At 33.3% G+C, this 24,345-nt stretch overlaps 2 protein-coding genes across 2 annotated transcripts; both read left to right on the top strand.

Annotated features, from left to right (window-relative positions):
- Window positions 1–9,581: 9,581 nt before the first annotated feature.
- LOC123204110 (LRR receptor-like serine/threonine-protein kinase RGI5) lies at window positions 9,582–12,775 on the top strand. Its single transcript, XM_044620668.1, has 4 exons — window positions 9,582–10,244; window positions 10,618–10,878; window positions 10,960–11,838; window positions 11,963–12,775. Exons 1-4 carry the CDS (start codon window positions 9,815–9,817, stop codon window positions 12,496–12,498), a joined length of 2,106 nt encoding a protein of 701 aa, XP_044476603.1. The 5' UTR covers window positions 9,582–9,814; the 3' UTR covers window positions 12,499–12,775.
- A 3,594-nt stretch (window positions 12,776–16,369) lies between these two features.
- Window positions 16,370–24,238, top strand: LOC123204131 (ATP-dependent Clp protease proteolytic subunit-related protein 2, chloroplastic). The gene is made up of 9 exons (XM_044620700.1): window positions 16,370–16,528; window positions 16,627–16,670; window positions 16,781–16,853; window positions 17,529–17,649; window positions 18,048–18,185; window positions 18,289–18,405; window positions 23,401–23,469; window positions 23,574–23,669; window positions 23,933–24,238. Exons 1-9 carry the CDS (start codon window positions 16,485–16,487, stop codon window positions 24,068–24,070), a joined length of 840 nt encoding a protein of 279 aa, XP_044476635.1. The 5' UTR covers window positions 16,370–16,484; the 3' UTR covers window positions 24,071–24,238.
- Window positions 24,239–24,345: the final 107 nt, after the last annotated feature.

Below are 24,345 nucleotides of genomic sequence, written 5' to 3'. Positions count from 1 at the left end.
GCCAATTGACATGTCTATCTACAACTAAAGGAACAACATGAGTGGAAGTTGTAAGTTAATAAGATTGTATATTAACTTTTTGGATTTCCACTTTGCATAGCATCACATTCTCTCAAGTATCATCATTTTTTATGAATCTAGCATTCCCAATTTTCACTATTCTCATTATATGGTTAGGATAGTAAAATCTATATCATTTTGATTTTTTCTAGATAACCAATAAAGAAACTATTAGTTGTTCTTAAGTCTAGTTTATTTTCGTATGAATTATAAATCTTTATTTATGTTAGGCAATTCCAAACATGCAGGTGTCTTAAGCTAGGTTTTCTTCCAACCCACAACTCAAAATGAGTCTTTGAAGTTGCCTTACTAGAAAACTTATTTTATAAATATATCACAGTTTTTAGTACATACATCCATAATAATAAGAGTAAAGATGAAATACTTATCATACTTCTAACCATATCCATCAAGATACGATATATATTTTTGTAACACAATTTTATTGTAGTATATCAAACATTGTGTATTGAGCACATATGTCACGTTTTTCTAAGAACTTAGCTAATAGACTATGATTTTGTCACAATTCATTATATCTTCCATAATATTCTCCACCCTTATTAGATCTAATGATTTTTACTTTTCTATCAAGTTGCCTCTCAAACTCATTTATAAATAGCTTTAAGACATCTACTAATTAAGATTTTCCATGCAGCAAAAGACAAAGTTATAACATGAAAAATCATTGATAAAAGTAATAAAGTATTTTCCTTTAATGAAATGTGTAACATCAAAAGGTTTATGTCAATGTGAATTATTTTAAGAAGTTTTATGCTTCTTATGGCTATTTTCTTAATTGTATGACTTTCTCTTTTTGTATATATAATTAAACATTAACCCTAGGACTGGATTGCTTGTGTTTTGTAATCAATTGTGTTTCAATTTTATTTAAATTTTGTTTTATAATGCATGGGAAAACCCTACAATGGTATACAAGTCATAAATATTGATTATTTGATATTATATCATAAACGCATTTTATATTGATTTGATATGACTGGGTGATTGATATAAAATTTATTAATGTTATTTTAATTTGATTTTATTAAAGATTTTGCCTATGTTTGATAGTTAAAGTTATTGATTTAGATTATTCATGGATTGAAGGCTATTCTTCAAATCTCATGTTATTGCGTGGTAAATTTGCACAATAATTGATTGAAAGTGTCTCTTGAGACATCCAAGATCCATGGGAAGGCGTTTCATGCATTTTCCAATCCATCAGTTTGAAGTGAATTCTAAAATTCGATTAACTAATTCACCAATTGATCAACTAGTTCACCTAAACTAGTCAACCGAATTTCAAAAGTAAAGAAATTTTGGTCTTTTCATGGTGTTACGTGAAATGATCAACCTAATCTATATTGATGCATAATTTCAATATGTTTTGCTATATATTGTTATGCATGGTTGAGAAATGGTTTGCTCGAATTTGTGTTATTGCAAGATTAAATTCAAAATTTACATTTTGAATCTATAAGGGTTAAAAATTGAATGACTCAAAATTTAAGAATCAAAGTGAAATAACGCTAAGTTAACTAAAACCGGATTTTGTGTGTGGGTGATAATATGTTATGTTTGCTTATCATGGTGTTCGATACATGAGCCTAAGAGCGATGGGTTGTTTTAATTCATTATTTATTAGGTTTTTAAATGTAATATTAAGGCATATAAGACTAGCCTCTCCTAATTTCTTATTGTAATCCTCTTCTCATCTCAACTCTCATCGAATATAACTTGACATTTCCTATTATTGATGTAATTTAGTTTAGAAGTAAATTATTGAAAGAGGATAGAAAATGTTGTAATTAAAGATAAGAGGAAAGGCAAAATTACATCCTAAAGAACCAAAAAGACAAAAAATGAAGAGCAAGACCCTAGATGATTGAGTCAACCCTTTTGGGCTTGAAGGAATTGACATTTGTTAGATTTCTAAGTGTTTTGATTATATCAAAACTAAGTTTAAAATTATTAATTTATATTTAATGAGCTAATTAAGTTTATAACATAAAATTCTTATGACCGAAAGATGGATAAAATTTATATTTTCAACTTTTCAGATATAGGATGTTCATCCCCAAATGTGAGACATTGGTTTCTTTGCTTGTCCTATGTCGTCATTGAAAGTTTGTAGCTCTCGAAAATTTTTGCTAAATGAACAAGGACGCCTATCCCTATGCCTGGGACATCCATTCTCTTGCTCGGGATGTCAATTCCTCTATCAGTCCCTTACTCGTCCTTTCATATTTAAAGCATTTTAAAATTGAATTCTGAAGGTATAAAGAAGGACATCTATCTTAGAAAAATGGATGCTCATCCCTAGAGTGGCGTATTTCAAAAATTTGATAGTTAGACGTCTGATTCAAAGTTGCCAAAGTCCAAATGTGTAAGAAGACGTCCATCCCATCGTGTTTTTAAGGCCAAAACATTATATTCAAAGCTCAACAGATACATTATCTCAACCAACAGTCATTTGAGCTATTCCAGTCATTCGAGACTATAAATTAAAGAGTCTTTATTAGGGAATAGGTTAGAGACTATGATGTAAAAAACTTATACTATTTTCTTCTACAATTCCTCTCACACAACCTTATAACTCAAATTCTTGAGAAATACATTTGTGCTCATTTTCTTGTATCAGTCTTGTAGAGACATTCACAATCATTATTTTTTATATTCAAACACTTGGACAAAATCCCAAATAACTATTATGATGAGTGAAATCTTAGATAACTATTAAGTTAGGCGTAATCTCAAATCAACTAGTGAATAAGAGTGAAATCTCGAATAACTATTGTAAAGAGGGGATTTTTTACTAATGGAACTTCAAATGGATTGCCTGAAAAGGTAGATGTAAGAGGCTTGAAAGAGAAAGCTCCAAACCATTAAAAATTATTAAGCATGTCCTTTCTTTACTCTCTTTACTTTATGTTTACATAAGTGTTGCATGTTTTGATTAGTCCTTGAATATAATGTGTTCCTAATTGTTTAGATATATTGTTCAATTTATTTGTTTAGTGGTGTATGATTATAAATTTGCTTAAAAGTTTTTATTTGGTCAAAAGTTTTTAAATAATCCTATTCAACCCCTCTAGGATTATTAGCCATTTGAGGTTTTTCTTGAGCTTGAAGGGGTTGACATTAGATAAGGACATGTACTGACATGTACTTTATGTTTTACATTACATGCTTAAGTGTGCATGTATAGACTTAAGTTATACATGAAACATTATTAACAATGGTACTCTTCAAATTGGAGAAAACTGAGTGACCAATGATGATGGGTTTGACTAGACTAAACTATGAAACTTTTTGCCACAACAAAGATGGATTGAGTTTAAAGGCATGAATGTTTTGCAGTTGGCAAATAGCTTTTATGCGTTAGATTTGCACCACTTTTAACCATATTACATGTGCCATTGGTCAAGATAATATTAGGACTATGAACATTTAAAAAATTGTCATCATATATAAACATAGAGTTTTTACGATCAATTGACGTGTATTGATCTGCTCATTATAATTCAACCACCCTAAGGACATTCATCTAATTTTAAAGTAAAAGAGATGTGATGAAGAAAAACCATTTTGTTAATAAGAACTTATTACAATTATAATTACACATATGCAATAATTAACTTTAGAACAACCACTTTAACATACATAACCACTTGAATGCTCGTTATGTCACTCTAGAGAAGGTGACCAAACATACTTTAGTAGATAATATCTCTCAAAGTGTAAAGTAAGACTCATTTTGAGTAAATACTATCTATGCATTGCCACTATACAATGCCCCCTCATCTAACTATGAATCATCGAGCTTATAGGTCAAAACAACAATTAATGGATACCATGTCTTGACATGTAGAGCAAGTCTTTTGTCTACAAAATACTATCTACTCATCATCTCTATGCATTGGTGTTGTAACTAAATTAAATAGACTAAGTCGCTCTACTTATCAAATTTGTAGGTTAAGCTTCAATGACCACCTAAATGTCTATCAAGTCTTTTCAATGAGGGTGGTCAAACATAACCCAATAGTTACAATTCCAAAATGCATAGAGTGAATGTCCTTCAAGGAAATACTATTTGCTCAAACCTAATTTCCAAAACTTAAGACCTTGAAAAGAGAAGGAAAACCCAATTTCCAAAACCTAAGACTATAGTGGTGACTCATGGATACCATTTGTAGAAACATAGAGACTACCTCATTCTATGAGATACTAATGTTAAGTGATCACGAGATCGAAACATCAAACACAAAAAAAAAAATATAGAATAAAATTTGATATTCATTAAAATCTAACCAAGATCAAAATATTAGAGTATATGATGCATTTCAAAACAAATAAATAGATGTTTGTAATACTTACTCTTGTTAGCGACCCTTCACTTAAAAGGGATCTTCACTTGCCTTTTACTATCCATTTAAGCATGGAACAATTCCTTGGTAATCACACGCAACAATGGATAATTCCATAAAAGTGAGTGGAAGCTTTGAAGATGCATTGAATATCTACTAGGACTACTAAAGTTAGAGATTAGATTGAGAGAGAATTAGAGTAATGTGTCTTATGAATGAATTTGCAATTGGTGCAAGAAAAGTGTGATTTTATAATCATGATGGATTGGTCATTCCATAAGGTGAAATTATCATTCCTTTTTCAATATAGCAATTCCATAATTGGAATAGTTGCATATCAACTAGATAATATCATATCTAATCAAACCCTAGTCAACTTTATACAATATCATTTCAATCTCTTTATTGTTGGATTATATTAAGTTAGCCCTTGAAGTACGATTAATCTCATTTAATCTTGTAATCTCAAAGAGCTCAAAACCATCTTTCCAAAAAGCGAACATGATTCACTCTATTTAACCTACAACTTCCAATTTGTGTATTTAACCCCTATTATGTGTAACTTATAGTTTCTTTGTCATGCTAGTTGTAAACAAATTCATGATGGATCTACAATTAGTCAATCATCTATTTACAAACCAAGATCGACCTCTAGCAAGATATCATGACTACCAAAATGATAAAAAATCAGTAAAATGTAGGAACTTGTCAACAATTTAAATACCATGCAATAAAATCCTTTTATTAACGAATATCTTATCAAAGTTAAGATATTAAAGTAATGTCTATCTTAGAATACCCTTGATTGATTGTATTTGATTTTTGCAGTAATGATCGGATAATATTGGATTAAGCGATAACTTAGTCTCATATTGTAGTTATCGATTTATTTGGTTGTTGTCATACATCAAATGGTTTTGAGTATATTCTCTCATACCTGAGAGTGGTAAATCTTTCATCAATCCATTGTAACTTTCTATTGGATTTGGTACTCTAAAGCCAAACATAGTGATTGATGTATATATTAGAAAGTAAGGGTTTTCTTATATAGAGAAACTTGAAATACAAAATAATACCCTAACTTAAACTTCCCAATCTCATCCGAATCGAATGTTGATTTTGCACTTCAACCTTGCTTGTTCAACATGAAATGAGCTTGATCCTCTTCTCATCTTTTTCCAATAAATCATCATGCTTATATTAACCATTGAAACAACTCATTTCTCCTTAGAATGACTAATGTATTTCTAGAACGGGTTACAAGAAATTCTCTAGAACAATTGTTCTACTCTTCTATGATACTTGCAATAGTCATTCCTTTTTTGAGACAACCTTCTGCAATTTCATCATCTTGAACACTTGTTCATTTACGATGGAACTCCTGTTCATCAATCCTAAAACTTTAAATAAACAATTTTTCGAATATGAATCACATTATTAACAATGACATGTGTAACGCCCATGGCTATGGTATACAACTCATAATTATTTGTAAATGCTTAACTCTGGTCATCCATATAATAAATATTCTTTCTGTTACACAAATGACGATAGTGCCCAACTTTATATAAACAACACCTCAATAACTTATGTGAGACAAATTCAACTTCTAATAGGGTAATATTGTAAAATACAACTAACAGTAGATTTCACTTTCTTTCTGAAGATCTGGCAAAATGAAGGATAAAGGTGAAAGCTAATCAAACTTTCCCCTTGAGACCAGGAAGGAAAGAAAAAGCAAAGTGATGAACGATGATTATTAGCAGTGAAAGTAAGTGATCTATTGATGAGAGGATTAATAGATTGACACTTTGGTCTTGTAAAAGTGTAACATAGAAATAAAGGATCAAACAAAGGGTTGTTTACTTTATTACAACTTTGTATATAGTAACTTTGTTAAATGCAAAACACCTTTTATTTTAAATTAATTTTTTTTATTATAACAAGAAATCCACTCAAATCAGATCGTCACTTTAATTGTATAATTAATATTATTTTAGTCCAGTATCATAAATCCAATAATATTAAAATATGTTTCTTATAAAACTAAAATGATTGTATCCTTAATTACTAACTAAAGAATTATATCGTATAACTATATCTAATTATTTGATCGAGAGAAAGTTAATTCTTTCTGTGAAAGTATAATATTGTTGAATTCCGATGATAGTATATTCTTTTTTGTTCATTTTCTAGAAATTTAAAAGATGTTGAGTAAAAAGTTTGTTGAAAAAGAAAAAACAAAATTTAAAATTTGCAGTTGCTTTCTGTATTTCATACAAGAATTTGTTTTGGTACGTAGAAATTAAATCACCATACTTTGATTTTTCACCGCAATCTTGTCGGGAAAGGTGGGGAGATTTTTGACAAAGAAGCACCATCACATTTCAATGAAGTGACATCACTTCATCTCTTTAAAATATTTCTCTTTTCTTGCCACTAACCCTCTTTCCCATTTGGATTAAAATAAATGCCATGTGAATACGGTTTCCAATATATAATAAAATATAATATTATTTTATTTTTAATTTAAATTATCCGATCACACAATAACAAATCATCTTTATATTTTAATTTATCTCTCATAATAATAATAATTCCTTGTAATTGCTATTAAAACAATTAATATAACAATAATACAGATTAAGTTGTTCATAATTCTCTCTAGCCATTCAATGACACCGACAATGTTGACATGCATTTAAGTTGTTAAAACAAAAATTCTCTAGACAATAAATTTAGGAGTGAGTCATAGGTCATTTGGGTTGAAATTTGTATTACCTAAATGACTTTACATCCTAAGAAAGTTTCAACCGTTTATTCTGTATCAAATCATCACTATCAATGACAGAAAGTTAGTCTCATCTTCCATAAAAAAAAATATATATATATAGATGTTGTGATTAATGTCCAATATTATATACTTAAAATATATTGTTAGATTAATTAAGGTGATGAGTGGTTGGCATCTTTTTAGGTAGTGAAAATGATGTTCATAAGGTAGTGGCAAATGGCAACTATAGCAACGACTCCCGCTCCCCTGTTCGAATTCGATAAAGCGGGCTGCCAACTTTCTTGTGGATTATGATTGAGGATCCACATAGTCTTTTCTTTTTCTTTTTAAAATGCATATCAATGTTGTCTTTATCTTTATGCAATAAGTTATTATTCTTATTTATTATTAATATTATTTTAAAAAATTATCACAAATTTTTATTCAATATTATAGGCCAGTTTGCTGTCACCTCTTCTCTTTAACAGTTTCAATTTAATATTTGTCATTATATTTATATGTATTTATTTTAAATATATAAATAGATATATATTTGATGTGTGTCACTAAATAATTGAATGATTTTAAAATAAAAATAAAATAATATTAAATTATATAATGACATATTATGTGATGTATTTGTATACTTAAAAGTTAATACGTATAACATTACACATAATTTGCTAACCAGAACAATTTGATGCATATTTTTCCTCAATATTGTACCCTTCAAATTGATGGCTTCATTTAATTATTTTAAAAGAGTATTTGTTTGATAGTTTTCAAAGATTATTCTGATATTCTATCTTTGATTTTTGATATTACTTTGTTTGATTTGACAAGTTTTAAAGATTTTGGTAATATTTTATTACCAATAATGATGTATTAAAAAATGTAAGAGCTAATCGATTATTAACTCTATTTAGGTATTTAAAAATTATCAAGATAATTTTGATTTTATCACAATTCTTTTTTTATTAATTATTTAGCATAAAAATAAACTTCTTTTTTAATAATAAAATAAATAACATAAAAAATACTTAAAATAATTAAATAAAATGACATTTAAATAAAATAATATTTTAGTATTATTTTATTATATTTAATTAAATACTATAATTATTTATATTTATCAGTTTTTATTAAACACAGTAGTAAATTATAACAATTAATTTTCTAGATTTTTCTATTTTTATAGTTTTTTTTTTTTAAATTACCCAAATTAAAGTTATTTCTATAGACATGAGGAAATCAATTTCTCAGGATTTTCAAGTTTTTTGGTCTATAGAAATATTAATATTCTGTAATAACCGACCTAATTTAGCCTTGAACTGGAAAAAAAAAGAGAGAGAGAGAGAGAGAGAAGAGGAATCCACCTTAGAATAGAGCAAGCAAATGGAAGGTGATTTAGATTAGAAGGATATGGAATCCCAAGTTAATAATAAATATGATTTTTTTTTTTTTTTTTGGTTTTCCATAGTTAAGTCAGATGTTTATGGTATCCAAGAATCGTTTTAGAAAGTTAGTGCTGCAGAGGCGAACAGGATGCAGAAAAATAGTCATGGTCCCATCCCATGTGGTAAGCCATGATTGATGCTCCCAACTATTGACTTTTCAAAATTAATTAATAAAAATTAGAAAAAAAAATGTATTCTTAAGTATTTGTGAAACATGGCAGACTTCAAAGTTTGAAAAGATTTCAACGTTTCTTTCTACGGAAAAGTCCAATAATAATAAAAGAATAATAAAATTATATTTATATATTTTAAATATATATGATTAAAATATTTTAAATTAAAAATAAAATAATATTTAATCATATAATAATATATATAAATATATATTTATATGTATATTTAAAATAAATATGTATAATATTATTTTTAAAAGAATAAGAACATTTTGGGTATAATTATTTATACAAAATTTCTTTTATAATAATAATAAAATTATGTTTCCAATCAATTACATATTTTCATATGAATAGGAGATTTTGAATTAGTGATAAAATAATAACTAATAATATAGTAACATATTATTGTTTGTGTATAAGTTTATGTTTATTGTTTATACATCTAGTACTACTCTGATACAAATACTCTATTGTTGAACTGTATGAATTAGGTAGACCGTTACAGAAATTATTTTATAAATAAGTATTTAATTGGATGATTTTAAAGTGCGAGAAAAAGTTTACAATTATATTATTTAATCACAAATTTACAGTTATGTCACTCAATTATAAATTATCACTTTAATTTATATAAATAAGTTAATAATATTTATTTGTCTCAAAAATTTTATTCTAGATGGATTTCTGAATGGCTTGATTATATAAACCAGAAGGTTTGATTTGGTAATGGCGTAATGTGAAAGTGTACAGGCCAGTCGCCAAAAGTCGTTATTGGTTGACTTTTACCATCAGCATTTGTCCCTTTTCTTCTCTCCCAAATTCCAATTCCATAACCTACCACAATTTTACTACACAGAGACATAACAAAACCACATTTAAAAAAAAAAAAAAATTCAAATCAAATACTATGGCATCTTCAGTTTCAGACTCTCTTCATTCCAGAAAACATCATGCCTAAGAAACATTAAAATTATAGACATGGGTAATTCTGGTTTTGTTGTATCTCTCCTTGTGTTGTTTACATTCTCTCTTTTACGCTCAGTTTGTGGAGACACAGAGCTGACAGCTCTTTTAGAGGTAAAAGCTTCTTTGGACCCAGAAAACAAATTGTTGAAGTCTTGGACAGTGAATGGAGATCCATGTGGTGGTTCGTTTGAGGGAATAGGCTGCAACGAGCAAAGGAGAGTGGCTAACCTTTCGTTGCAGGGGAAGGGTTTAAGTGGCAAATTATCACCTGCTTTGTCAGGCCTCAAGTCTTTGTCTGCTCTCTACTTGCATTACAATAATTTGTCTGGAGAAATACCCAAAGAGATTGCCAACCTCATACAGTTGACTGATTTGTATCTAGATGTTAATAATTTATCTGGGAGTATTCCCCCTGAGATTGGACACATGACCAGTTTGCAAGGTTAGTTGTTGATGATATAATATTGGTTTTCAATAATTCATTCTTTTTGCTGATATTTTCTGTATATATATGAATTGTTACCAAGCATTAAGGTTGCTTGAATTTTCTTGATTTCCTGTTTTTGGAATTAGCATAATGGAATCAAATTTAATTGTAAGTTTTGCTGGTCATCGTTTGTTTCAAAGTCTAGTTTATAAATATAGGAGGCAAACGTGATGTTTAAGGCTAGCAAAAATAGCGTTGTGTTAGTTTCTGGGCGTAATTTAAGTAGACTTGGTAAATTTGAGTACTCTGTGTGGGCCACGAATCTATAGTTTTCTGTTGAAATGATGGAGTGAAAATTTCGATTTAATGGGATATTTGCGCGTTGTAGTTTTGCAGCTATGTTGTAACCAGCTGACAGGGAATTTGCCCACCCGAATGGGGTCCTTGAAGGGCCTAAGTGTTCTTACATTGCAGCATAACAGATTAACTGGTGAAATTCCTACCAGTCTGGGGAACTTGGAGATGTTAAGCAGGCTTGATTTAAGCTTCAATAGCTTCTCTGGTCCAATTCCTCAAAGCTTAGCACTCAATCCGCACTTGGAAGTGCTAAATATCCAAAACAATAGTCTTTATGGGATTGTCCCTGCCGGTAAGTTTGTTTCTACCTTTCCTGCTTAATGGTTGGAAAATTTTGATCTAGACTTATCTTTGTTGATAATTGGAAATGAAGGTTTAAAGAGATTAAATGGAGGGTTCCAGTGTCAAAACAATCCCGGTTTATGTGGAGTTGGGTTTGCTTCATTGAGAAATTGCACTCCTTTTGATAATGCACAAATCAACCAACCCTTCAGATCACATTTAAACAAAACAGTTACCATCGATATCCCTGATTCTACAAATTACCCAGCACAATGCAATCAAAGAAATTGTTCAAAATCATCAAAATTACGAAAAGTTCTCATAGTAGTTGGGGTTGTTACAATCACTATCACTTTAGCAGTTGCTGGATTTTTTACCTTGTTTCGCTACCGTAGGCAGAAACAAAAGATTGGGAGTACAGCAGAGTCTTCTGAAGACCAACTTAGCACAGATCTAGCTAAGGAGTTTAATGGGAATGGGACTGGTGCCTCTCCACTTCTGAGCCTTGAATATATTCATGGATGGGATCCATCGGGTCATGGTCTGAATGGCAGTGGAATCTACCAGGAGCAACTGAATAACTTTAGATTCAACTTGGAAGAGATTGAATCTGCAACCCAGTGCTTTTCTGAGGTAAACTTATTGGGAAGGAGCAACTTCTCGTGTGTTTATAAAGGAATTCTAAGAGAAGGTAGTGTTGTAGCTATTAGAAGCATTAGTGTGACTAGCTGTAAATCTGATGAGGCTGAATTTGTAAAGGGGTTGAACTTATTAAATTCAATAAGACATGAAAATGTTGTTAGGCTGCGAGGCTTTTGTTGCTCAAGGGGAAGAGGAGAATGTTTTCTAATCTATGATTTCATCCCCAAGGGAAAGCTCTCAAAATATCTTGATGTGGATGTTGAAACTGGAAACGCTTACGTACTTGATTGGCCCACAAGAGTTTCCATTATCCTTGGCATAGCAAAAGGTTTGTTTTTGCTTTATTATCATTCACCATTCTTTTCAACTGCTGCTATATAGTGTGCACGATGAAGAAATCTTTTAACAAGAAGTGTGTTTAGATTGATATCATTGTTTTTCTTTGTGATCAGGTATTGCATATATACATGGCAGTGAAGGTAGCAAGCCTGCCATAGTTCACCGGAACATATCTGTTGAGAAGATTCTCCTTGACCAGCAGTTTAACCCATTGATTGCAGATTGCGGCCTGCATAAGCTTCTAGCAGATGACGTTGTCTTTTCAGCTCTTAAAACTAGTGCTGCAATGGGATACCTAGCTCCAGAATATGTTACCACAGGCCAATTTACTGAAAAGAGTGATGTATTTGCTTTTGGAGTGATCGTCCTTCAAATTCTATCCGGTAAACTTGTGCTCAGCAGTTCTATGCGAGTGGCATCTGAATCAGGTACATTTGAAAATTTCATTGATAAGAATCTGGAGGGGAATTTTGCCGAGTCAGAGGCAGCTATGTTGGGGAAAATTGCCATTGCTTGCACCCAGGAGCTTCCTGAAAACAGACCTACCATGGTTGAAGTAATTGAGGAGCTAACAATTGGAGCTGCAGCACCAGTGATGGCCTCATTTCTATTTCCTCTGTTGATGCATCAGGGAGACGAAACTCGCTGAAAGGGGGAGCTGTTGCTGACTGTTTTTTTTAATATCTAGTGCCCACAATGGTTCCAAGGCTTACTGCGAGCTTTAAAAGTTGATTTCTTGTAAATTGAGTTCATCCACTGAAAATTCTGGGCAGATAAAGTCCTCTCGTGAGTTATATATTAAATGTAATAACTTTGGCTCCGACTTGGTGAAAAGCAGCTGCAGGAAAATTTTATCCATGTATCAGAATAACTACATTCCGAACATTCTCTTTTTGTTTCCTCCAAACAAAAAATTCATTTCAACAGGCTACAGCTTTTGAAGTCTGCAGTGTGATTCTAGCAAGCAGCTACAACCATTTTCCATAAATGATACAACCAAGCAACCACATTATCTTGCTGATGCTGTAGGATTTCGGCAAAAAAATTAAAATCTTTAGATCATGTTCACATCATATGTAATAATGATAATATAAAATTTGCATATTGTTTCAAGAAATAAAATATAAAAACATGTAAACTACATTGTACCTTGTAATTTGATTTAAAGTTAGGAAGCTTGAATCATCAAAATAAGTGATCTTTTGACTTGCACCCTTCAAGGAAGAAAAAAAGGAAGAAAAATGGAAGCTTTCCTGGCAAAAAAAGAAGAAGAAGAAAAATGTATCATATTTTCTACATTTCTCTCTCATTTATTAAACAAAAACTTGATATTTATCAAATTAAATCATGTGTCTAATTTCCATTGGTTGATAATTAAGAGTAAATCATAATTTGACACATGTTGAATAATTTGTGCCTAAAATTATTTATGTAACTTTCTAAACAATTTAAAATGTGCAAAATGACAATTTCGCTCATTTTCCAAATCTTATTCGAAAAAGCACAATTTTTATCCTCGGAAAGTGCTAGCCAACCATGGGTAAATATTTTCAGCTTCATAACATCATTTTCTTTCTTGAAATATGGGTATGACCTTCAAGGTTCATAGTGATGTAGTCGTGAGTCTCATATCGGATGATACGTTTCATTATATCATTGTATAACTCAAAACCGTCGTTAACTGATATACTTCATTTTTCGCTACAAAACGAAGCTCCCACTGATCATGTGGTGTCATCTAGCAATGTCCGATGACCCCTACATCACAATGAAATACAAGCTTCACATAATGTCAAATGAACATTTTTTACTCAAACTTACTATGTAGTCAAATCTCTCTGTCGTTACATTTCGATTAAACTTGGATTTATGGAATGTCAAAATTCAATATTTAATCTTTTCGAATATCAAGTCATACCTCAGAACTTGTCACATTGAAACTTTTTTCATGTGGACTTTTATCTACACTGGTCAGTGTCTTAGATTTTCATGTTTTTCGATATTCATATGGAAACTCAGAAGTAGTTGAGCTGACGGATCCTTGTATGATCATCACTTGTCCTCTCGCTCAAGCAATATATAATCAAAGCAGCTTCTAAACGAGACATGATTAGCCTTGTGGTATACACCGTATGAACCATACGTTCTGAAATGAAGCACAATTGTGATATCTCAAGTCAAAGGATCTATACACTAGTTTGATTTACGATGTATCATTGACTACATATTAATGCCCATGTGATTATCGTTCAGCGGTCACGTTCGATAAACAATATAATATAATAACTTTTGATCAATTCTCTAATTATCAAACGGTTCTATTGTTTACCTATATGTATATCCACCATGTCTAATATCATCCACTGATATATTGTGGTGATATAACACACATCCACTATGCAATACTATTGCCCAAACAAATTGTCTATGTAGAGAACGATTTAATGACATTTATTAAAACTCATCGAGACATTTCACATGTCATATGCATATAGCTAATATAGATGTAATATACAACTACAACATAGATATAAAAGTGACACAAAAAACATGTGAAGTATGACAGAACTATTTTTTAATTAATAATATATATGCAAGATACACAATCCTTAAAACCGAAAAAGCGATTGGTTTTTAGGGCATATTCTAACAGATGCTCTTAAAACCACATTTAGCAGGCCACCATTGTGGTCTCATGGCCTCAATCCCCACATTGTCCTGTCCTTGTAAAGTCAAGATGTCTGATTCTTTGAAGGCTTCCTCCAACCGCAAGACACCCATTGCAGTTGTTACCTTTCTAGCCTCTTTGCCAGTTTCCAAGTTGATTAATTCTGAGTAAGGACCAACTTTCTGCTCTATATCTACCAAACAAAGAAAGTTTTGCTAGTGTAACAAAGAGATGCAATTAGTAACCAGAAACTAAATGTAGGTAGCTTACCTTTGATTAGGGGCCAAGAACTTCAAATGTGGGAAGAAAAACAAGGTTAAGGCATGAAAAAAATGTTAAATGCGTGGTATAGAAAAAGAAAGATAAAAAATTAGTTGAATGAAAAGTGTGGAACAAGAGCAAATTGGGCCAAGACACAAGAAAGAAATACGTACTGATCCAACCTATGAAGACCGCAATGATGTGGCATGACGTGTGGACAATGACATGACAATAGTAGATGATATGGCAAGTGACGTGACAATGTGTAAGGTGACAAGACATAGTGGCGTGGTCTACCTATGTGGAAAAACCGTGTGAAGGAGGATGTTCTAGTGGAATGGTGTATTGACGGATAAGTTGGTCGCATGCAAGATTGAAGTCATACATCTAATATATGAAGTCTTCTATGTTATTTGGCTTTGGTTTGGTGATTGTAACTTTGTGTTCTTTGGGAGAAGCTACACATACTAATCTCCAAAAAGAAGATAGTTCCAAGTCGTTAAGGATGCCAGCCGCGCTTGACGGGAAGAGGTAAGACCAATTAGACGAGTCCATAAGGAAATTCCCAAGGATTCCGCTCCTTAAGAGGTCTTAGGGGGTAGCTGGTGATCCCTCTCCAACTTGCAAGGCAACTAATGCACACCCAAGATTAGCTCCATGGTCTTTTCCTCTTCTTTTTTTTTTTTTTTAAATAATGAGATTTTCCATTGAGCAGGATATTTATTGTCTTATTTCTAATATCATCTTATTAACTTAATGATTTTTGGAATTTTGGACTTAAGCAAACAATTATATATAAGAAAATACAAGTTCAAGTCTCATCTAATAAGATATCAAAATTAAACTCTTTATTTATCTAGTTTAATAGTGATAATTAATTCAATCGTGAAAATGATAATTCAGTTGGGATAAGATTCCATGTCATCAAGATAAAATTACATAAGTGCGTACAAAGTTAACAAGGGATAATTTTTATGCTATTATATTGAAAAATCACTCTTTAAACTTGCTTTAGCTAAACACAATAATAATAAATGTTTTGGAGTAAGATATGTCAAGGGAGACGCGCTGGCCTACAGCACACTCTAGACTCTTTTTTTTTGTACAGTTTGTGAGGCTATGACATGTTATTATAATAGACCATGTTAAATCCGTGGAGCATATGACTCATGTTAAAGTCTTGTAAGAACCATAGACTGGTCTGATATATCTTCGTAAAAAATTATTAAAAAATTAAAATATTATTAAAATATTATACTTTGATAAACAAACTTATAAAAGTATGAGAGTTGCGGTTAAAATTCTTATACAATATGATCAAAGAGATAATAGATCATGTCATATGTCTTTGATATATAACAAATTAACCCGATTTATAAGGCCTACATTATAACAGACATTAACCCGACATAATCTACCAACACAAGAGGCTAAGTCGAGGCCAGCCTAGCCCCTTGACATCTAAATTTTGGAGTCTGTAAATACTTAAATTTAATTTTTGAACAAGAGACTTATGAAACCCTATGCGGCAGTTTTCAATTACCATAAAGAGCCGCACACGTTGAATAATTCAACGGAATAGATAAGTGCATAATCAAGCTAAGATAAACCTGGCGGCATCCAATCATTCCTCTCCATTCATCCAAAGCCTTCATCTTCATCAACCGCAAGACCAAACTAGTTCTAGTTCTACTTTCGGTCGAAACATGTCTGTCTCTCTGAACACAAACTTTCACCAACCATCTCTGAGGTTCTCTCTCCACTCTTTCTCTGCAATTTATCATAGAAGTTTTTGTATTTCCATTGTAAATGATAATGTTTAGCTATCTGGGATTTATCTTTTTGCAGCGTGGGAACCAAGCTTTACTCGGGATTAAAGCTTCAATCACCAAGTTTGTTCATCACCCTTCTTCTTTCATTAATTTTTTACCTTTATTTTTTTCGAAGGGAAATTAAAATTAAATCTTCTCTATCTAACCACGGTATTATTATCTTCTTTTAGGTTTTTTGGCTTTTGGGACACCTAACGTGAGTGCAGAATTTTATGGCAGGATTCACAAGAGCCTTCAATGCGGGTAATTAGTTTAATGGGCTCGTTAAGTTCTGCTTTAAGCTGTAGGTGTAAAAGATTATAATTTTATTGATATTTGGATGAAGTTCGCTTCAGTGAAGGTTTTTTTTTTTTTTTTTTTTTAAATAAAGATTAAATTTTTCGCTTTGTTTAACTAAACAGAGAAATTTTATTGATGATGTTTGATTAGTTTGATTGAAATTCTGCTACTTTGAGTTCTACCGGAGCATGATGATATGCAGAGTGCATTTTAATGACTGGGGGATTTTGTTTCTTTCTTTGGTAGTAAAATGGTATCTTTTGATACAGCTTGCTTATTATGAGTTATCATATCAGCATTTTTATTTGTTTCATTTACCATAATACATTATGTTAAACTTTCTAACTCTGAAGTGAAATCTCTGTCAAATTGCGTTGGGTGCATTAATCAGTTGTTACCATTCTTCATTGAAATACCTGATGAAATTTCAGTAAGAGATCACAGGTCTTTGCAGTGGAGGGTTATGAGATTGAATTTATAGTTATAGTATACAATGTAGAATCACGTAATGTAATCTGGTTAGTCTTCTTGAATCAGAATAACCTTCCACTGTTTTTCCTTGCAAGGTTTTTAACTAAGAGCAGTGCTGATGTCTAAGTATTTGTGTGCTACCCTGTGCATGACACATTTCTGTTTCAGGACCCAGAATCATAAACCGATAAGGGGGCGAATCGCAATGATGCCTATAGGGACACCAAGAGTTCCATATCGGACACCTGGTGAGGGAACTTGGCAATGGGTTGATCTATGGAATGCCCTTGTAAGTTGTTGCATTTGATTTTACTTTAAGATAATGCCTGAAAACAGTTAATGACCTAAAAGAGTGTAGGTCTTTAATGTTAATATGGGCATAACACACTTTATAGGCTCAGTTCTTTTTCCTTGTATCACCAAGAAATGAGTTATCTAGGCTACTAACTTGATTAAACAATTATAACCTGCCTTTAAACTGTGTCTCTTCAGGCTGCTGTAGCTTGTAAAAATCAATGCTGTCAGTTATATAAAAAAACAGTTTCTTCTCCATAAATTTTCATCCATGCTTCTTTGTTAATCAGATTGAAAGACTATTTCTAAATGTAAATTCTCTTCTTATGTTTCAATTTATTTTAGCACTTTGGTATATCACTCAAAGAAACTAAATAAGTATTTTGTGTGCAGTACCGAGAGCGTGTTATTTTCATTGGGCAAAATGTCGATGAAGAATTTAGCAACCAAATATTGGCAACAATGTTGTATCTTGACAGTATTGATGATTCCAAAAGGCTCTATATGTACATTAATGGTCCTGGTGGAGATGTGAGTCCTTTTGAATCAAGATTTGCAGCTGACTCTCTACTTCTTTGTATTATTGTTGCTAATATCATGTAACTTCACTGCTGAGAGCTCGCTTTACTTGCAGCTTACGCCCACCTTGGCAATTTACGACACTATGCAGAGCTTGAAGAGTCCTGTTAGCACACATTGTGTTGGCTTTGCCTATAATTTAGCAGCATTTCTTCTTGCAGCTGGAGAAAAGGTAATGTTTGCCTTTATAGCCACTGAATCAGAAGTGATTGCAATCACTCTAAAATTTGCTTTAATAACATATAGCATAGTGCATCTTGTAAAGGAAAATGTGGTGTAGTACAGATGAGTTATTTTGCAAATTCAATCAACAAGGACTCATAGTAAATAGTTGGTTGACCATTATGAAGATGTTGTTGATTGTGTTGATTTGATTCTGTTATATTAGGAAGGATATCAAAGCATATTAGGAGATAATATATTTAGGATTTGATTTGATTTGATTTATAGGGATTTGATTTGATTTAGTTAAGGATTTGATTGATTCATTTCCTGTTATATCTTCTCTGTAAACTGTATATATTGTACTGTTCAGTACTCTGAAATATATGAAAATAATATTCTCAATTCACATGGTATCAGAGCCTAACATTTAAATTTTTCTGGCGTTCTCAACTTAATTTCCGGCGAATCCAAGTCTTTTCTCCACTGCTTCTCCGATCACTGTGCTTCCATTGTTTTTCCGGTGATCGTGCATATACCAGTGTGATCAGGATTCTTTTGCCGACACATCCGTCAAAGCAACATCATCGTTCGACGTTCCACGCGCCTACACGCGCCGCTCAATCTCTCGGTATCTTCCGACGCCGATCTCCTGTTCCGGCGACAGTGCACCGACACCGCCTCTTCTGTTGAACTCAGACGACGCCGACGAGTCCATCTGTGGTGAGTTTGCAGTCATCCGACGCCGGAATATTCTACACACGCCAACCGTTTTTCCGCTTGAAACATAAGCTCCGATCTACTGTTCCGGCGCACGTGGAACTACACCGCCGCCGCCAATTGACTCAGTAGACGCCGGTGGTTAGTTCTGTTGAAGACCCATCTCCACTAGCTGCTCCACGCGTCGCCGGTGACGTCACAGAATAGTTCACGCATTCCGAAGGCTTTGTTTCTCGATTCAACAGTCTTCTGATCAGTTTGTGGGCCTCAATTTCTTCGGATCTTCACTTTTCTTGGTTTCAGAAAGCTTCTTCTATTTTCTAATTCGTGATTCACCATGTTCATTGAAAGCTCCAAACCAGGTGAGCGCAATGGGCGTGAAACTCGACCAAAGTGCAATTATTGTCACAAATGGGGTCACATCAGAGACAAGTGTCATAAACTCTATGGTCGTCCTCTTCAAACTGCGAATACTGTTCAGACTTATGATTATCCTATTAGAGTGCAGTCTCCACCATCTTTGACACTCACAGGTGCTGATCTTGAAGATTATCTCCGATATCAGAGCGCAAAACAACCTTCATCTTTTATTGCTTCGATTGCTCATCCGGGTAATTCAGCTGTATGCCTCACTCAATCTTCTTCTTCCGAGTCATGGATCCTTGATTCTGGTGCCTCTGATCATATCTCTGGTAACCCTCGTTTACTCTCTCACTTTACTAAGAGTACTTCCTTACCTACTGTAACATTAGCTAATGGATCTATCGTTACTGCCAAAGCGGTAGGTTGTGCTCATCCTCTTCCACTCTTGCCTTTGGAGTCTGTCTTTTACCTCCCTGACTGTCCATTTAACCTTATTTCTGTTAGCAAACTTACCCGTTCCCTAAATTGTACAATTACATTTACTAATAACTCTGTTCTTATACAGGACCGCAGTACGGGTCGGATGATTGGCACAGGACGTGAGTCACAGGGCCTCTACCGACTAAATCCACCTGATTCTGTAGCATGTGCCATCACTGAGTCTCCAACACTTCTTCACAATCGTTTGGGTCACCCTAGTTTGTCAAAACTACAGCAGATGGTCCCTGGTTTGTCACATTTATCATCCTTTAATTGTGAGTCTTGTCAACTTGGAAAACATACTCGTATATCCTTTCCAAGACGTGTCAATAATCGGGCTACATCACCTTTTGAATTAGTCCATTCTGATGTATGGGGTCCTAGTAGAGTCGTGTCTACTTTAGGTTTTCAATATTTTGTTACATTTATTGATGATTATTCGCGTTGCACTTGGTTATTTTTAATGAAGAATAGATCTGAATTATTTTCTATTTTTCAATCCTTTTGTGCTGAAATTGAAACACAATTCTCTACTACTATTCGTGCTCTTCGTAGTGATAATGCCAGTGAATATTTTTCTGCTCCCTTTACTAAATTTCTGGCATCTAAGGGCATTCTACATCAATCATCTTGTGCTCATACTCCTCAGCAAAATGGGATTGCCGAACGTAAAAATAGGCATCTTATTGAAACTGCCCGTACTTTACTCATACATAGTCATGCACCTTTTCGCTTTTGGGCTGATGCTGTTATTTCTGCTTGTTTCTTAATTAATAGAATGCCTTCTTCAGTCTTGCAGGATCAGGTACCTCACTCTATTTTATATCCTAATCAGTCATTGTTTCCTCTTCAACCTCGTGTCTTTGGGTGTACATGTTTTGTTCATGACTTATCTCCTGGTCGAGATAAATTGTCTGCTCGTTCTATTAAATGTGTTTTTCTTGGATACTCGCGTCTTCAAAAAGGTTATCGATGTTATTCTCCTACTACACGTCGTTACTACCTTTCTGCAGATGTTACATTTTTTGAGTCTTCTCTTTATTTTTCGTCTTCTTCTCAACTAGACAAGTCTCCTATTACAGAAGTTCTTCCTGTGTCCTATAGTGTTCCCCTAATAAATTCACACCCTTCAACTAACCAATCTCCGACTAGTGCAGATCTTCCACCCACTAGTCATTCTACAGGTGATGGCCTTGCTTCTCCTTCAGGTGAGACAGTCTCTCAAGACCCGGTGCACTCGCTTCCTGCTCCAGAATCTTCTGTCTCTGCGGTCTTACCTCCTGATGATCAATTTCCCATCGCTATTCGCAAAGGTATGCGCTCAACTCGTAATCCTCATCCCATCTATAACTTTCTAAGTTATCATCGTTTATCTTCACCATACTATGCGTTTGTGTCCACTTTATCATCTATATCTACCCCTGCTACTGTTCATGAGGCATTATCTGATCCCGGATGGCGACAAGCAATGGTGGATGAGATGTCTGCTCTACATGCTAATAATACTTGGGAACTGGTTCCTTTGCCTCCTGGTCACTCAACGGTTGGATGTCGGTGGATCTATACTATTAAAGTTGGTCCTGATGGTCAGATTGACAGGTTGAAAGCACGGTTGGTTGCTAAAGGATACACTCAGACATATGGTCTTGACTATTATGAGACTTTCTCTCCGGTTGCTAAAATGTCTTCTGTTCGCCTATTTTTTTCTATGGCTGCCATTCGCCATTGGCCTTTGCATCAGTTAGATATCAAGAATGCCTTTCTTCATGGTGAACTGCACGAAGAAATTTATATGGAGCAACCTCCTGGTTTTGTTGCTCAGGGGGAGTCTGGATTGGTTTGTAAACTTCGTCGGTCTCTATATGGTTTAAAACAATCTCCTCGCGCTTGGTTTGGTCGGTTTAGTACTGTTATTCAAGAATTTGGTATGCGACGGAGTGAATCTGATCATTCAGTATTTTATAGACATACTCCACACGACAAATGTATCTATTTAGTGGTCTATGTTGATGATATTGTTATTACAGGAAGTGATCAAGAGGGTATTGAACAATTAAAGAAGCATTTGTTTAATAATTTTCAAACCAAAGATTTGGGCCCACTCAGATACTTTCTTGGTATAGAAGTCGCCCAGTCTAAATCTGGAATTGTTATCTCTCAAAGGAAGTATGCATTGGATATTCTGCAAGAAACTGGGATGTTAGATTGCAAACCTATAGACTCTCTTATGGATCCTAATACTAAGCTCTTACCCGAACAGGGGGACCCACTTACAGATCCTGGGAGATATCGAAGACTCGTTGGAAAACTTAATTATCTCACAATCACACGACCAGATATTTCTTTTGCTGTTAGTGTGGTAAGTCAATTCCTTCAGTCTCCATGTAATAGTCATTGGGATGCAGTTATTCGTATCTTGAGGTACATTAAGAGGACACCTGGAAAAGGACTGTTATATGAGAATAAAGGACATACTCAGATCGTTGGGTACTCAGATGCTGACTGGGCAGGTTCTCCATCTGACAGACGATCTACTTCTGGGTATTGTGTATTAGTTGGAGGAAATCTAATATCATGGAAAAGTAAAAAGCAAAATGTTGTCGCTAGATCTAGCGCAGAAGCAGAATATCGTGCTATGGCCTTAGTCACTTGTGAGCTTATCTGGTTGAAGCAGTTGATCCAAGAATTAAAGTTTACAAAAATATCACAAATGTCATTATTTTGTGATAATCAGGCTGCTCTTCATATTTCCTCAAATCCTGTGTTTCATGAAAGAACAAAACATATAGAAATCGATTGTCATTTTGTGAGAGAAAAGATTATGTCTGGTTGTATCTCTTCAAGTCATGTCAATTCAAATGATCAGCTAGCGGATATACTTACTAAATCTCTTCGAGGGCCTCGCATTAATTTCATTTGTAACAAGCTTGGTGCATATGATTTATATGCTCCAGCTTGAGGGGGAGTGTTGATTGTGTTGATTTGATTCTGTTATATTAGGAAGGATATCAAAGCATATTAGGAGATAATATATTTAGGATTTGATTTGATTTGATTTATAGGGATTTGATTTGATTTAGTTAAGGATTTGATTGATTCATTTCCTGTTATATCTTCTCTGTAAACTGTATATATTGTACTGTTCAGTACTCTGAAATATATGAAAATAATATTCTCAATTCACAGATGTTTTATTTTATGTCTCTTTGTGATATTAAATCATAACCTAAAGATCAGATTGATAAAGAATATGATTGTTAGTGAAGGATTGATCCATGGTGCATGCAACATGTGTTCATATGCATTTCAAGAGCACAATACTGCATGGATGATTGTTCTAGTCATGCTATATGTTCATCTTATTAATTGCATAATTTTATAAGATAGGTGGAACCAAGATTTTGACTGACATTCTTCTCTTATTATTTTGGGCTGCATGAAGAATAACCGCTTTGCAATGCCTCTTTCAAGAATTGCTTTACAATCTCCGGCTGGTGCAGCTCGTGGTCAGGTATGACTGCATGCCATTATGTTAGGAACAACCATACTGGATATTCTCTGATGCAGCTTTTTCTTAGTCATGATGATCTTGAAATTGTGGAAACTTTTTGACAGGCTGATGACATTCGTAATGAAGCTGATGAGCTTCTTAGAGTCAGGGATTACCTTTATAATGAGTTGTCTAAGAAAACAGGCCAACCCGTTGAGAAGGTTAGTTTGCTAAGCTGGGTTCTACAATCAGTGTTTTTGGGTTAGTTCATTTCATGATCTAAATGAGCATACATATTGGTTGCTTTTTTATTGTGGACTGTAAACAAGCTTGAACTTTTTATGTTCAAATACGACTTTTAAGCGCTGCCTCAGAAAATTAATGTGCATGTGAATTTTCTTCACTTTTTTTCTAATAATACTATTGGAATAATACATTATTCTTATTCATTATGTTTCTTGTTACCTTTATGTGTTGTATGCAGATTAACAAGGATTTAAGTAGGATGAAACGCTTCACTGCCCAGGAGGCTCTTGAATATGGGCTGATTGACCGTATAGTGAGGCCTCCACGAATTAAGGCAGATGCACCACGTAAAGATGCTGGAACAGGTCTTGGCTAGTTTATCTTCTATTTTTCACAGGTTCGGTTGCAGTTCTTAAATATAATATGTTTCATAGATTATGTTTTTATACTTGTTTTAGAACTATGCACATAGAATGATCGTTTTGATATCAAAGATGCCTGATGAATGCTTATAGTAAGCATTACTATGCGTTCATTTTTCGAACCCGATGATCTATGGCATGTCATGTTTTCTCTGTTTATGGTTGTGGTTCCTTTCAACTTCCTTTCATATGAGAATTGAGGCATTGTCATCTTCAGCTTTTCATAATT

This window comes from Mangifera indica, chromosome 20 (assembly GCF_011075055.1).
Source record: "Mangifera indica cultivar Alphonso chromosome 20, CATAS_Mindica_2.1, whole genome shotgun sequence".
NCBI classification, from domain to species: Eukaryota; Viridiplantae; Streptophyta; class Magnoliopsida; order Sapindales; family Anacardiaceae; genus Mangifera; species Mangifera indica.
This window is presented reverse-complemented; position numbering and strand designations above follow the sequence as displayed.

What these genes read in the sequence shown, in the direction of transcription:
- LOC123204110 (XM_044620668.1), top strand. Translation starts at nt 9,815, where the DNA reads ATGGGTAATTCTGGTTTTGTTGTATCTCTCCTTGTGTTGTTTACATTC. An exon ending in TTATGGGATTGTCCCTGCCG is followed by an intron (nt 10,879 to 10,959) that starts GTAAGTTTGTTT and finishes TTGGAAATGAAG; the next exon opens with GTTTAAAGAGATTAAATGGA. An exon ending in TATCCTTGGCATAGCAAAAG is followed by an intron (nt 11,839 to 11,962) that starts GTTTGTTTTTGC and finishes CTTTGTGATCAG; the next exon opens with GTATTGCATATATACATGGC.
- LOC123204131 (XM_044620700.1), top strand. Translation starts at nt 16,485, where the DNA reads ATGTCTGTCTCTCTGAACACAAACTTTCACCAACCATCTCTGAG. An exon ending in TTTCACCAACCATCTCTGAG is followed by an intron (nt 16,529 to 16,626) that starts GTTCTCTCTCCA and finishes ATCTTTTTGCAG; the next exon opens with CGTGGGAACCAAGCTTTACT. An exon ending in TTAATGGTCCTGGTGGAGAT is followed by an intron (nt 18,186 to 18,288) that starts GTGAGTCCTTTT and finishes CTTTACTTGCAG; the next exon opens with CTTACGCCCACCTTGGCAAT.